The sequence below is a fragment of the Heloderma suspectum genome, chromosome 7 (assembly GCF_057233095.1).
Source record: "Heloderma suspectum isolate Gila_16-S chromosome 7, 16-S_ref, whole genome shotgun sequence".
Taxonomy (NCBI): domain Eukaryota; kingdom Metazoa; phylum Chordata; class Lepidosauria; order Squamata; family Helodermatidae; genus Heloderma; species Heloderma suspectum.
In genome coordinates this window covers 125,056,038-125,070,122 of record NC_139464.1, presented here as the reverse complement: position 1 = coordinate 125,070,122, position 14,085 = coordinate 125,056,038, and the positions used below count along the sequence as shown (strand labels likewise).

Below are 14,085 nucleotides of genomic sequence, written 5' to 3'. Positions count from 1 at the left end.
TTCCAGACAGAGGACTCCTACTGCTCCCACTTAGAAGGCCTTTTACCGCTATTCTGTCTTTTTGTCCTGGATGGATTTTCTGCAGTGAGAAAAAAGATGGAAGAAGCAGTAAGAAAGCACAGAGGGTTACGGGTGGAATATGTCGTCTGGACGCCCTGAAATACTGTGAATAAGGCAGGGTGATGGCACAATAAAAGCTTCATCTTGAAGCAACCTTAGTCTTATTATGATTGCACTGTCATATTTTTAAAGTACTACCAATGGCATTTAATCATGTATGTGTGAATATATTTGACTTTCTTTACCCCTAAGAATGCCAAAATCTCTGTTATGGGCAGCTGTTGGGTTTCTTTGATTGGAAAGAGAATGATGAGTCCTGCTCAGATGACAATGTAGGAAGAAGGAATATATAGAGGGGAAACCAGACTGCACCCACTAGAAGTAGGCTAAGTACATAGACAATGAGTGTGCAGCCAGGAGGCACGATCCCATCACCCATACATGATCATTCCCCCTAGATGATCATCTGAACAGGGCTAGTGTTGGGGTCAAATAATAAATAGCCAGATGAAATGAATAAAAAGAAAGATGCTGGGGCTCAGGCTTGCCTAGGCATCTTACAGTTTGATCGGAAGCAACCTCTCCCTAATTTCAGTGACATATGCATAGACCTCTGATGGGGTGGAGTACACTTTGTACTTGCTTAGAGGCTCCCGTATTTTGTTTTGTGTATATTTTCCATTTTCCATGCATCATGGCATATGGTAAGCTATGAGTTCTTAGCAGTCAGAATCCACCTTCCCCTTCTGCCATGGCTCGGATCCAAATCACCCTCTGCAGCTGCTTTTTGACAGAGAAAATACTGTTGGGAATTCCACTCATGGAACTCCACTGTAGCATGTCATTTGGCCCGGAGTTTCTTTGACATAACTGGAACTTAATGGCAAGTAGGGACATTTGCCACTAAGAAAGAACATCAGGAAGAAAACTGCATATTGTGGCAAGCTAAACAGTGATGACTGTAAGATAACTACGATAAGGCACTCTGCTATAGTGCTATCCTAAAGAAATAGCTCTCCATAACAGTGGGTTTTCAAAATCTTATCCTCAATAAGATTAATAATGGCAGACAAATTTCTTTGAAAGATAGCATGTCCTCCACTATCAGAGTTCCCTATTAATGCACAACTGCAGGGAGAGGAGTGTTGCCAATTCTAAAGGCACAGTTCATACAGAATAATGGTAAGAGACCATTTGGCATGGCTAGTGTCCTCTGTTAGCTGGCTGTGTACCCTAAAACATACAACAGAATCTTTTGCAATGCACAGGAGGCCCAGGACAGACACACAGGGGTTTCTCAGCAGATGTGGAAAGTTTTCCCTGAAGATAGAAAATATGGAAATATTTTCTCTGTAACCATGGTACAAATCTCTCTAAGTCTTCCAGTCCATTTGTTTATTGGCTTCCTTCTCAGGAAGACTTTTAGGGAATCTTTTGGGGTATTACTGCTGTGTACCTCAGACGTATGCTCAACCAGTTGTAAAAAAATGCAATTATTAGAAAACACCTCAAGTCTCTAGTGACCTTATTCAAAGGAAACCAAACCCCAGAGTAAGCACTGGGACCCCTGAAATCTCATTGTTTAAAGAGTTGGGTTGTGCATAACAATATAATAATGCACTGTACAAAATCTATTTTCCCATCTTGATGAGGAAAGGTCTCTTCAGAAAGGAGAAGCATACTTTTTTAAAGAGCTCTTGAACCAATCTTTGATAAGATGAGAGAATTGTGGGGATGGGGGAGAAATACATTTGGTTTACATTTTAATGCAAACTTACTTAATTTTGCACTTTCAAACCAGTACATGAACCAGAACTCCATTCGCACTTCTCTAAATTTTGCAATGAAATTCTCCAATCACAAAATGCATACAAAATATACATATCAGGGGAAGGTGTGCACAAAAAAGTGTGTATTAGTGAAATTAACACTAAAAAGGCATTGTATTAGGAAAATTGTGCGCAAAAATGTTTATATGAGGAACAATTGCATACAGAAATGTGTCAGGAGAAATGCACACACAAAATGCATATGAATTTTCTTGTGAACTTAAAAAAATAATCACAAGATTCAGGATGAACTGAATTTAAGATTGGAAAAATAAGAAACTGAGAGATTCGTCCATCCCTAGCAAATTCATTTATTTACAAGATCTATATACCGCATGGCATCTAATAAAATATCCAAGCACTGAACAATAAAAAGGGAATGCTGCTGCTGCTAATCATCATCATCGAAATACAGAATGAAAACCTTTGAAATCAGATTGTTACAATGAAACTGTGGCTGGTTAGTCAGGGAAGGCTTGCTTAAATAAAAACGTCTTTAGCAGATGCCAAAAATAAAGCAGGGTGGATGCCAGCCTGGCATCAAGAGGCGGGGAATTCCCTACAGATAGAGCCAGTACACTGAAGGCTCTACTCCGGGTGGACTGCAAATGGACTGCAGATCCAGGCGGAACCATGAAGTGCTCCATCTGAGGCCTCAAGCTGGTAAGGGAGAAGGCGCGCTCTCAGGCTGAAGCAACGCGGAACACAAGGCAGCTGCTGAGACAACATGATGTCTCAAGGCCCTTGGGAGCGGCCCCCTCTGTCCTGCCCTCACCAGAAGCCCCTCTGGCAGAAGCGCGAGCGAGGGCCTTCTCCGTGGCTGCTCCCATCCGGGCTGGGGGGGCCGGGCTAGCTCCACATCTGCACAGCAGGAGAGGTGCTTTATTTAGGCAGGCTTCGGGCATTTAAGCTGACTTGTTGCTGAAGTAGATGTTTACCTGGTGGGCACCGTTTACTTCTTTTTTTATTGGTGTGTATTTTAATTTATTTGCATTATGTTTTAATTATAATTTAGGTGTCTTATATTTTATTGTTGTCAGATGCCTTCAGCACTATTTGTAATGGAAAAGCAGGATATAAATGTAATAAATAAACAAGTAGCCCAAACATTGTAACTATTATCAATATGTAAATATTGGCAGATTCCAAGGAAACTCACATACAGAGGCAATTTTGCATACTTTTACAGAGCCACAGGAATGAAGATACTGAGATGACTAGCGTACAAAATGGTATGTGAAGTATAATGAACTAATTTTGAACTTTCAAGCCTTGTCCATTAAAACTCTCCTTGGCCAGTTCTCTTCGTACCCTGGCTGGATTTCGCTCCCTCTTTCAGAGGGCTGGTTCATACATGTGTATCTTGCACTTGGTGACTGTCTGCAGCACTGGGACACTTTCCATGTGTGAATGAGGCACCAGAGGTGGGACTTTCACATCATCTCCAATGCAATGCTTTGCGATCAAGTCTGCCCACACACCAGTTGCTACTACCCATCAAGCAATGAGAAGCCGTGCATGTGTAAAACCAGTAGTTTAGAAGGGTATGTGTGAGTTTGCCATTAGTCAATTTCGTCCAGGGTTCTCTGCTCTGGTGCTAAGAGAAGATGCCAGTGGCTGAGCCTGGAGCTTCCTCAAGGCAAAACATCTGCTTAGCTACCTTCCGCAGTTTGCTCTGTTAAACCCATAGCCTCTGAACGCATTGAGCAGGGGGTTGGACTTGATGGTCTTGTAGGCCCCTTCCAACCCTACTATTCTATGGTTCTATGCCTGAGGAAGGCCACATGGGCTGGGTTGCTTGGGCCTTCTAGGAGTCCAGTGTGAACATAACCACAGCTGTGCTGGATTAGACCAAAAGGCTGTCTAACCCGACATTCTGTTCCTGGGGTCACAACCAGGAAAGAAATGCCATAGCACCCTCCTGCTTACATTCCCCAGTGACTGGAACTGAGACACCAGGGTCACGGGAGGTAACATACAGCCATCGTGACTAGTAGCCATTGATAGCCCCATCCTCCACAGAGCATTTACATTTTTAAAGCATTTAAAGGTACAGACAAGAGCAGCCCCTCAGAAAGACAGACAAGGGAATTTCAGCCAGGGACTACAGAGGTTCATTCCAAGTGAATGCACAATGTGCCATAAATCAGGATAAAAGCACACTCAGTACCTATGCATACAGGGCTATATGTCTCCCTACTGCCTGAAGGGACACTGATCCACACAGGTTACAACAGCTACTTCATGCAATTTTGCTAGGAAATATCCTCAAATCCAGCATCAGATGTTAATGACCTGAGCAGCAACCCAAAACCCATCCTGCTGATGGGTGGGTCATTGGTTGTTGCCAGTTCAGCTAGCCAGAGCGCTCAAAACCTCTTGTTGCCATGGAGATGCTTCTGGGAGGAAGATCTGATGAAAGCTGATGGTCTTGTTGCCTAACACCCAGCCCCTTCTCTCTCTCACACACATACACACACGATTGCCATGTCCTGCCTCCTGCAGGGTCTCTAGTAACCTGCCACCAGACCTAAGTAGCACTTAATGTGCTTCAAGCAGTAATCGTTACAACAGTCTTGTAATCTTGCTGCAACCATTGCAACAACCCTGTAAGGTAGGTCAATATTATTAATCCTACATTGCAAATGGGGGCTGAAACAGAAAGAGTGGCTTGTCTAAGACCATCTAACAAATTCACAGAAGAGTCAAACTTAAACCGGGAACTTCCAGTTTAGCCACAATACTAGACCAGCTCTCTTTGCCAGAGAACCTCTACCACAGCAGTCTGGCTGAGTTCTCTGTCCAGTAGTTTTTAGAGTTGAGCAGCTGCGAATTTTGTGAGCAAAATTCCTAATACGTGCTTTAGAGCAGGGGTAGGCAATGTGGTGCCTATGGGCACCAGTGCACCCTGGACTCCTTTCTTGGTGCCCACTGAGGTGCCCTACCCCGCCTCCTTTTAAACAACTTTTTAATAACCAACAGCTTACTGGGAGTTGGGAGTGCTTCAAAACGAAGTCGGGACCTCTAGCTGCTCCCGTCTTCTTTCCCATGAATGCCTCTGGGCCACATGTGGGGCTCAAAGACCTTCTTAGGCAATGAAGATGGCAGGGGGCAGCAGGCCGATGCTTTCCTCTGCAGCACGCCCATTTTGTGGTGGTGCTTGGGACATTTACTCAAACTGCCAAATGAGCCCATGAGCCCCAAAAGGTTACCCCTATTTTAGAAAATTTAGCTAAATAACGGAAGAGGGTTCTTTTATCTCAAAACAACTGCCCTTACTTGAGTACATAATAATAATGTCTTTTGTATTGGCTCACAACGTTTCGCACGCATCATCTCAGCAACACTTGCAATGACTCTGTAAGGCAGGTCAGTATTGTCTCCATGCAGACTGAAACGCAGGGATGAAGGCTTGCCTAAGACTACCCAGCAGCACTTATGCTAGAGGCAAGACTTGTACCATGGGATTTCTGGTCCATAGCTTTCAGTTTTCACAAACCTGGTGCCCTTCAGATGTCTTGGACTACATCTCCCAGCATTTCTGACCATTGGCCATGCGACTCAGGCCGATGGGAATTGATGTCCAAAACGTCTGGAGGGCACCAAGTCGAGGAAGGCTGGTTTGGGTGCTTAGCCACACAAGCTGCCCTAACTCAAGACTCGTCTTGCTGCTTCAGGCCCAGGGTCCATCCAGCCCAGCATTCCATCTGCAACGTGCGCCAGCCAGATGCTCAGGCGTGAAGGTGATGACTTTCCTTTGCTGTTTGTTTCCACCATTGGGTGGTACTCAGAGATGTGCTGCCCCTGAACATGGAGGCTCCACCACAATGATGAAAAGCACATTGTCCCTTCATTTTAATTCATGCATTGTACAAAACTTTGACTGGGCAAACTCAAGATCTGAGATCCTAGTTGATCCATTTAAAAGTGCATATTACCTTTTCGGGCCGTCTCCGGTAGCAATGCATCCTGTCCTTTGTTCCTTTGTATCCCATTTGCTCTAATCCAGTAATGTGCATAAGCCCCACACACAAAAAGGAGGCCTGTTAAAACTCCAGAGGACAGCCCCGGCCCCCAAGCAAGGGTTTAGCGGCCAGGCCTGCATCCGTGAGACAGCCTTACATCACAGCCTATCACACCCCTGTTGTTTTGCAGGGCAGAAGCTGGTCAAAGCAAGCACGCAGGGCATTGCAGACAGGCATTAGCAAGAGCTGCCTGTGAGGATCCTGTGATAGGCATCAAGAGGTAGCCTGGGAAAAGGTCCGTAGGCAGCAGGATATTCAAAGCCACCGTTGCGAGGTGGCTGCCCCCGACTTCCTGCACCGCAACAGGAGGACAAGGAAATAAAGGAATCCAGTTCTGTTTGCTCAAAGCTCCTTGGCGAGCCACTCCTTCATTGTGCCTAACCGGAAGCCAGAGCATTGGGCAACTCTGAAAATCTAGTCTAAACACCCCATCTGTGACTAAGTTGAGCTAAAAGGATTCGCTTTTTTTTTCAATTTGAGGTTTCCCCCCCTCCCCCTTTGTGACATCATTATCTGCATCAGGAAATTTCACCACACTTAGCTGCAGTCCACAGCCTAACATTAGCAGCTGCAGTAGACAGTGGGGGAGGAGACAGAACAATTCATGACCAGGAAAATTCCCCCCCTGGCTCCAGGAGCGAGCAGCCTGGCACGGACGTGGAAGTCTTGCTCCCACCACCGCCTGCTGCAGCCCAAGGAGAAGCGGCACACAGGGCAGCCAAATGCCACCTTCGCAATGCCGCTTTGGAGCACGCATACCCTCCGGGGAGGAGCAGTGTTTTCACAATGACCCATTGGTCCCCCTAGCCAAACCACTGGGCGCGACCCACCCTCTCCCCCACACAGAGCTTCTTGAGAGCAATTTTGCATACGCAGAAGGGATCCCTACGGGCCAATCTTCCCTGGGGTTGTAGCCCAAAAGGAAGTTGGAGAAGGCTGCCATAGCGTGGCCAATGGCCATGCTGACTGAGGAGGATGGGAGCAGGGCAAAAGTAGGGCGGGGAGAGCTGCCATAGACTGAGGAGTTCTCTCGTCCTTCACCAGCCCTCAGCTGGTCTCTGGGTAGGGCACACTGCATCATGACATCCATTACTGACAGCAGGAGACCCTCCTGCATCTCACATACAGGCAATAACCAACTAGCAACCTGGCCCTTCTAGCACATAGCATCCTTCCACAAGGCACATGAGTCACCTTTGTGCTGGGAGCCTGGAGAGGAGCGAGCCACCAGACACCCATGTGTGAGGCAGAAACTGGCCTCCCATTAAGGGCAATTATCAGGTATATGGGAGTGCGCGTGGCCACTGACTAGTTGGGTAGGCTCCATGGAATGTCTCTGGGCATCCCTTCCCATGTGCACAGCGACCCATGTGCAGTTCTGTGAAAGCCAGAAGGGACAGATCATGTCCACTGAGATTTGATCAATTTTTGAGTGACATAATTACTTTCAAAATCCAAGGTAGTGTCCAGGATTGTGCATACTCTGGGGTGAAAAACTACAGTGGATATTCACCCATCATTTTGTGTATTAAGAAATGCTTCAGCCAACATGAAGCACTTTAAAGTCACATTCATTTCAACAGAAGATACTTGAGTGTTGTAATTCTCCCACTCCAACCACTGGGGACTAAAATGTGCTTAACTCTGGGTCATGCCTGTTATTTTTGAAAATAACGTAAAACTGTTTCCAGGACATGAAGGATGCTTGGGGCAGGGAACACTCACTCACTCACACACATACACACACATGCATTTCTATTGCAGGAACTCTCAACACTGAGCTTTTAGTGAGGACTGCTTGAAGCACTATAGAAGCCAGTAAAAACTGATGAGCAGGGACTATGGCAGGACTCTGGGGCAGGGAGATGGGGGGAATAAAATAACAGCTTGATAATTCTATCTCTGCATCCCTGCAATGCTATCCTCTGTGCACAGCTGGAGACACGTGGGTCACAATCCAGCACAAAGCCCACTGATTTCAATGGGTTTAAGTGACATTACCTTGTTATGAGACGGTGGCTTCATATTATAATTCCAACAATATGTTTTACAAATATATGAATATGCTCCAACAAGGAATCCATTCCCCTTCAAAGGTAAAACAAGATGCCCCTTTTATAAGTAACCATAACTTAGCAGTACAGCCCATGCTTTGTGTTGACAAGGTTCAGATCCCTGTGCCTCCAACTAAAAGATTGCTATTTGCAGCAAGGCCGCGAAATGCGTCCACCAGAGACCCTCCTGCCAATCAGAGACAATGCTGACCTAGTGGGACCACTGCTCTAACATATTGTAAGGTAGCTTCATATGTCTTTCCACACAATCCGTTGCATGCCGTACATTGTGCATCTATTTCTTATTTGTTGTGCACAGTTTGCACACATATCTTCTGTGCTCCTATGGCAGGAAGTAGCATTTTCTGTGCTCTGCTCCTATGGCAGGAAGTAGCATTTTCTTAGCACTCAGACAGCAGGGTGTGTGTGTTTGTGTGTGTGTGCGTGTGTGTGTATTTTATATCTGTGAAAATGCAGCGCCTCACCCAGAGAGAGCACATGCTACAGCTGCTCTTGTGATAGCTGTGTGGGATGTTGCTAATCTTGTGGCAGCTTAAAGACTAACAAATCTATTATGGCATAAGCTGTTTGTGGACTAAGCTTTCCGTGGATGCACCGGATGAAGTGGGCTGTAGTCCATGACATTCACTCAATAATAAATGCAACAGACAACAAGATTATTGCTTTGCTGCCACAGACTCACAGCCACCCTTCTGAAAATCAGATACAGTTTGCAACAAACCAACAAGCCGTAGCATTTAAATAACGCATGTGAATTTTATAAATGTTTCATACCATTGTAATAATCCTTCAGGCCAAACTACACATTCCATACGGTTGTGTGTAAGCCCCCCCCCCCCGAAACAGCCATGCCAGAAGATGCAAACTTGAGCAGAGCACTGGGGGCAGGGCAGGGGAGTGGTGCTTTCTCCTCTGGCCATTTGCTCAAAAATTGCTTTCTTCCATTTGCTTTGCTGTCAAGCGGTAAGGGTGGTGGTGACTCCTCCCACTATACCTGTATATTTCCTGGCGCCGAGAGAAAGGCAGCTCAGGGGAAGGTGATTTTAGCGGAAACAGTGGGGCAAGAGTTAAGCAGCCACTCACCTCCTCCATTCGAGTCCGCACTCTCCCACAGCTGCTTTCCCTTTAAACAAAACCGGGGAAAGCTCTATGCAACAGTGTCTTGCTTGTCCCTAGATCAAAACAGTACTATCGCCATCCCAATATTGCAGCTGTGGGGGGTGGGGATTAGAGAATACTGGATTGGCGAAAGGCCACTGAGTGTGTTCATAGCAAAGTCAAGATCTGAACCAGGGACTTTATTGTTCATAGCTCAATATGTTTTGTGACGTACCACCGCTTATTCCATGTCTGTGCCACCTTTTTCTTTTCTGCTTGTGTGTACAGGTGCTTGAGTTAATGGGAACCAGGGATGGCTTGCCTGGCTGAAAAGAAACTGTATATTTAGTTCACCAGTATCTGCTTGGAGATAAATAGCTAAGGCTCACTGGACAAACTGGGCAGTGAACAACATAAACGTTACTCCTAAAGGCGACTGCACTCTTGCATGCATAACAGCCGAAGTGTTCTTTGGAACCTGTTGCAATCATGGGGGAAGGGTGCTTTGCATCATATCTATGCCTGGTAGTGCAGCAAGCTTTAATAGATGAATCAGTCAAATTTTAATTGGGGGTAGGGGTTAAGCTGTGAAGGACACTTGTTTTCATTTTGATTCAACTCTGTTACCTGTTCCTAGAAATCACTCTCTTTATTTGGTCCCTCATTTGCCTTTTGGAGAAGTGCTGAGAGTATCTTTTAGAAAGGTTTTTAGCGTGGACATATCAAGCACCTAGCAATGGCCCCTTGCTGAGTCTAAGCCTGTCTGGGTCTGGTTAGTGCCTGGATAGGAGGCTGCCTGGGCAATCTCTGTGTGCGTCAAGGCAGGAAATAAGACATGCACTGGAGTACTTCAGGTTTCAGTCCCGTCGCCCCACCCCACATTTCATTTTTTAGTTAGGGTGGATGCACACATATGAACATATGCCATGTAGTACCCGGCCTGCTTTTTCACAGACTGCCATTGGTGAGGTTCATTTTGAACAGAAAGATACGAGAGAGAACATGCTATGTTTTTTTCTAGTCCATCTTTAAGCAAAAGAACAACGTCTCTCCTTGCTTTTAAATCATGTGGTCAGATCCAGGTTGTGACTAAGCTGACTCCTTCTTCATTGCCTCAGGCAAATGGCAGTGCTTCTGTCCGGCTTCCTTTCCAAACCGCTCCTAACTGCCTGTCTAGAGAAGAACTGGTGCTTAGTGAGTCCATACAAGTGGAGAAGACTCAATCTATAATAGTTGTGGAGCAAAGGAAGAGACTAGGCTCAGACAGCAATCCTCAGTACGAGAACAGGGTCGATACAAGTACCTACGAGTACATTCAGTTCAAGTACGCTGCTTTATTAGGGTGAGAATACACGATAGCACAATTTCTCCCCGTTTGTTTGCAGCTCAGTTTTACAAATGTTTACTCAGAAGGAAGTCCTCCTGATTTCAGTGGGACTTATTCCCAATTATGCATAGAGAAGTATGTTCCTCTGTGTCCATGGTGCATACTCCCAATTAAGAGTGTAATCCTATCAAGATAGGTGGCCGCCTCCGAACTCAGAGGCGAACGCCTATCCTAAGCAAGGCAGGAGAGGCACGGGGGGGAATGGTTCCCTCCACGCCTCTCCTGCCCTGCTATCTTCCGCTAGACAGACATTTTTGGCTGTCTAGCCGTGGGGGGCTGACTGGGAGAGGAGGCTGCGTGTACGACACATAGGATGTGTCATGCACGCAGCTCCACTCTCCCCACCCCAGAACGCCCCCAACCGTACCACTTTTCAGTCACTCCGCACTCCACTTCCAAGCGCAGAGGATGGGGCTTCTCCACGCTGCCTCCGAGGCAGCGCAGATGTGAGGGGAGGTCAGTTTTCTGGGAACCGACCTCGGAGCAGAGGCTCCAATGTCAGTTCCTGGAAAAGAGCATATCCTATGGCCCTCTAGACAGTGTCTAATGGCCATAGGATTGCTTCCTAAATGTATTTAGGTCTGCTGATTTTATTCAACTACCTAGGACTGTAGTAGATAAGAAATCCCTTGGTCACCGAGACATACAAAAAGTGGATTAGATGGTGGTGGTCAAATGCAAGCGATCTGGCCCCAATCTGTGCTAAAATGGGAATGCTCAGTTTAGGTGCTCAGATCGAAGGACTCTGCAGAGTTCCAGAAGAATGCAACTACATGCAGTGGTTGTATTTTTAGTAAGAATCAGTGTTATGTTTTTATAACTGAGGTTCATACACAATTTCAGCTGATTAAGTCAATGCCGCACTGGGTTTTGGGGGGTAACCACCTCTATAGAAACACTGTTCCTCACTGTTAGAGCAATATGACAATGGAACCGATTCCCTAGGGAGGCAGTGGGCTCTCCCACACTGGAGGCGTTCAAGACGAGGCTGGACAGCCATCTGTCAGGGACGCTCTGACTTGGAGTCCTGCATTGAGCAGGGGGTTGGACTCGATGGCCTTGTAGGCCCCTTTGACCCTACTGTTCTATGATTCTATGGTTCTTAAACAAATACAGTGGTAGTCCAAAATCTTTTAAATAAAACAACAACACTGTCTGAAATTAGGTCTTTTTGTAGACAGTTAGGTAAGTGGTTTTCTCTTGCACTTGATTACTCAGCTCCTTGATGTAAATGCTTACCTACGAATTTAGGAGTACGGTTTTAGGAGCATGTGCTTTCTAGAAATGACTGCTGACAATTATTAACTCAAGCAAAGGTTGTCAGGTTGGGATTATTTCTTCTTTCAATGCAGAGATATGGCCCAACAGACATTATAAACAATGTTTATAAGAAACTTGTACTGTTATGTATTTTAAAATTCACATGTCCAGCAGCAGGATGGGTGCTGCAGGGTGTGGCAGGATAGTGCAAGCTCTGTGTTTGGGGGGGGGGGGAGAAATAAACAAAAGGTCTGCACTGAAGTTAATCCAAATCCTGTGCCAAGAAAACTGAAATTTTGCAGGATGTATAGCTTATGTAAATGGAAGCATATTTGCATATTTCCACTTTATTTTGCATAATATATTTCGTATTTGCTAGTCATGGGTAAGAGCAAGGAATTATTGGGGGTACAGTAATGCTTGTAGCAGATCCATTTCTTGATCTAGGCTAGGATTTCTGAATGCTCTGGGTTAATCATAGTATATGTCATCCCAGGACTACTAGTCGACTAACAGGGGGGAGGTGGATTCTGGGAGGAAAAACAGCAGTCTGCCTGTGGCTGCAGTAAGCAAGAAACGACAGAATTAAATGCTACACCTATTACGTTTGGGGCACCGTCCTACATGCGTTTCCCTCCCCCCACTTTATCTGTGAGTTCTATATGTTTCACTATATAGCCACTAGATGGCACTGTTGTTATAGCGCTGCTTCCTCGTTACATGGACAAATCCAAATTGAATGGAACCAGTCCTTTTAATTAGCTCATTAGTTCCATTTCAAATTAAGCTGCAGAAATGGTTGGAAACCACAGGAGAGGCGCTGGAGGTTAACGAGGTCATGTAAAGGACCTGCCAACGTCCATGAGTAACCAATCTCAATTGCAGGATAAAAGCCCCATGTGGAGGAGCCTTATGCATGGAGACAGTTCAGCTGACTGGAGAATGCTGGAAACTGTAGGACTTTTTTCTGTCTAAACATGCATAGGATTTTGCCCTTAGTCTTATTACCAAAAGTCCCAAGCCTCTGAACGCAACAGGCACTAATGCAGTTCTTTCTAAACACTGAATTCAGTTACGGGTGGTATGTCCAAACAGTATCAACCAGGTGGCCTAGGGTGGACTTTTAGCTTAGGATTAATCTGATTCTTAATTCTGTCAAGCAGAAATATTATTCACATTCTTGGATATACAGATGCAATCTACTTACTATTTTGCTTATTGACTAGATTTTATTTATTGACAAAATACAGTTTACTGGAAGAATTTTATGTTACTGCTACTTGTTTTATGTTTATGTTACTGCTACTTGTTTACTCTGCCATCTTGGGGCAACTTTAAATAATTACAAGCTGGAAAGGTACATTTTAGGGAAATGCAAAGCCCCAGAGTGATTTCTTTATTTTATCAAAACCCAGTTGGCTTCACCTGATATTCCTCAGATAGTTCACCAAAATATGCTGCAAATTTCATTTTAGGCAGAATTTCAGCTGTCAATGCATTGTTACAGCTGCTGACCCACAATCACTTTGTTGGGCTAGTGGCCCGAGATGGCTTGCTGACGTTTCATCAATAGGAGCAAATGTTTAGGAGATCGTTGGGAATCCGGGGGGGGGGGGGGGACAGACGGCATGTGGGTGTGTTTCTGCTTGCATATTTACATTTGCTTTGCTTGCATATTTGTAAATAAAGTAAATATTACAAAGATGATGTAAATGTTCTGTACCTTTACGTCTAAAACAGCAGTTCTGAAACTTTGTGGCCTACTCAAAAAGGTGTGTGGCAGGGTCTTGGTGGACAACTGAATGAACTTCTTTTGTTCTACAAATCAAAGCACAGGCCAGACTGCTGATTAGCATGCTTCTCACTGATGACGTTTTAGAGAAAAATGAGTAGATTGCTCAGTGTCACATTATGAAAATCACAGGCCGAAGTGTGAGCCTTTTAAGCTTGTTCAATAATTTGGCCCTGGTCAACACTACCCCGATCTCAGTCATCCAAGGGGAAAAAATCAAGTGCAGGGCCAAGTACAGTTATCGCTGACTGTATCACAGTCTTTCCACAAGGACTGCCATGGACTAGAGTTTGAGGACCTCTAATCTAAAGGAAACAAAACCTGGTAGTGCCGTCCCTGGAACTGTAGACGGCTGGGGGGAATGGAAAGTGTGTAACAATAGACAGTGTAATGCATATATCTATTTGTTATAATTCGCTGAAGTCTCATTCTTTTAAAAACTGAAACTTATTCGCATGCTTTTGAGAAGATCCAGCTGGATGATCTCAAATAACTAATAAATTTAACCCTTAAAGCTAAGCAGAGCTGGATGATCTCAAATAACTAATAAAATACATGG

General features: G+C 45.1%; 1 protein-coding gene across 2 annotated transcripts in view; it reads right to left on the bottom strand.

Annotated features, from left to right (window-relative positions):
* LOC146340303 (uncharacterized) overlaps positions 1 to 14,085 on the bottom strand; it is a 76,634-nt gene that overhangs the window by 47,850 nt on the left and 14,699 nt on the right. Inside the window, exon 1 of one of the 2 annotated variants that reach the window (XM_084811390.1) lies at positions 5,828 to 6,258. The exons of the other annotated variant lie outside the window; for it this stretch is intronic. Within the exon in view, the coding sequence (XP_084667516.1) occupies positions 5,828 to 5,908 (81 nt within the window). The 5' untranslated portion in view covers positions 5,909 to 6,258. Of the gene's footprint in view, positions 1 to 5,827; positions 6,259 to 14,085 lie in introns of those variants that run through there. 2 annotated transcript variants of the gene reach the window in all.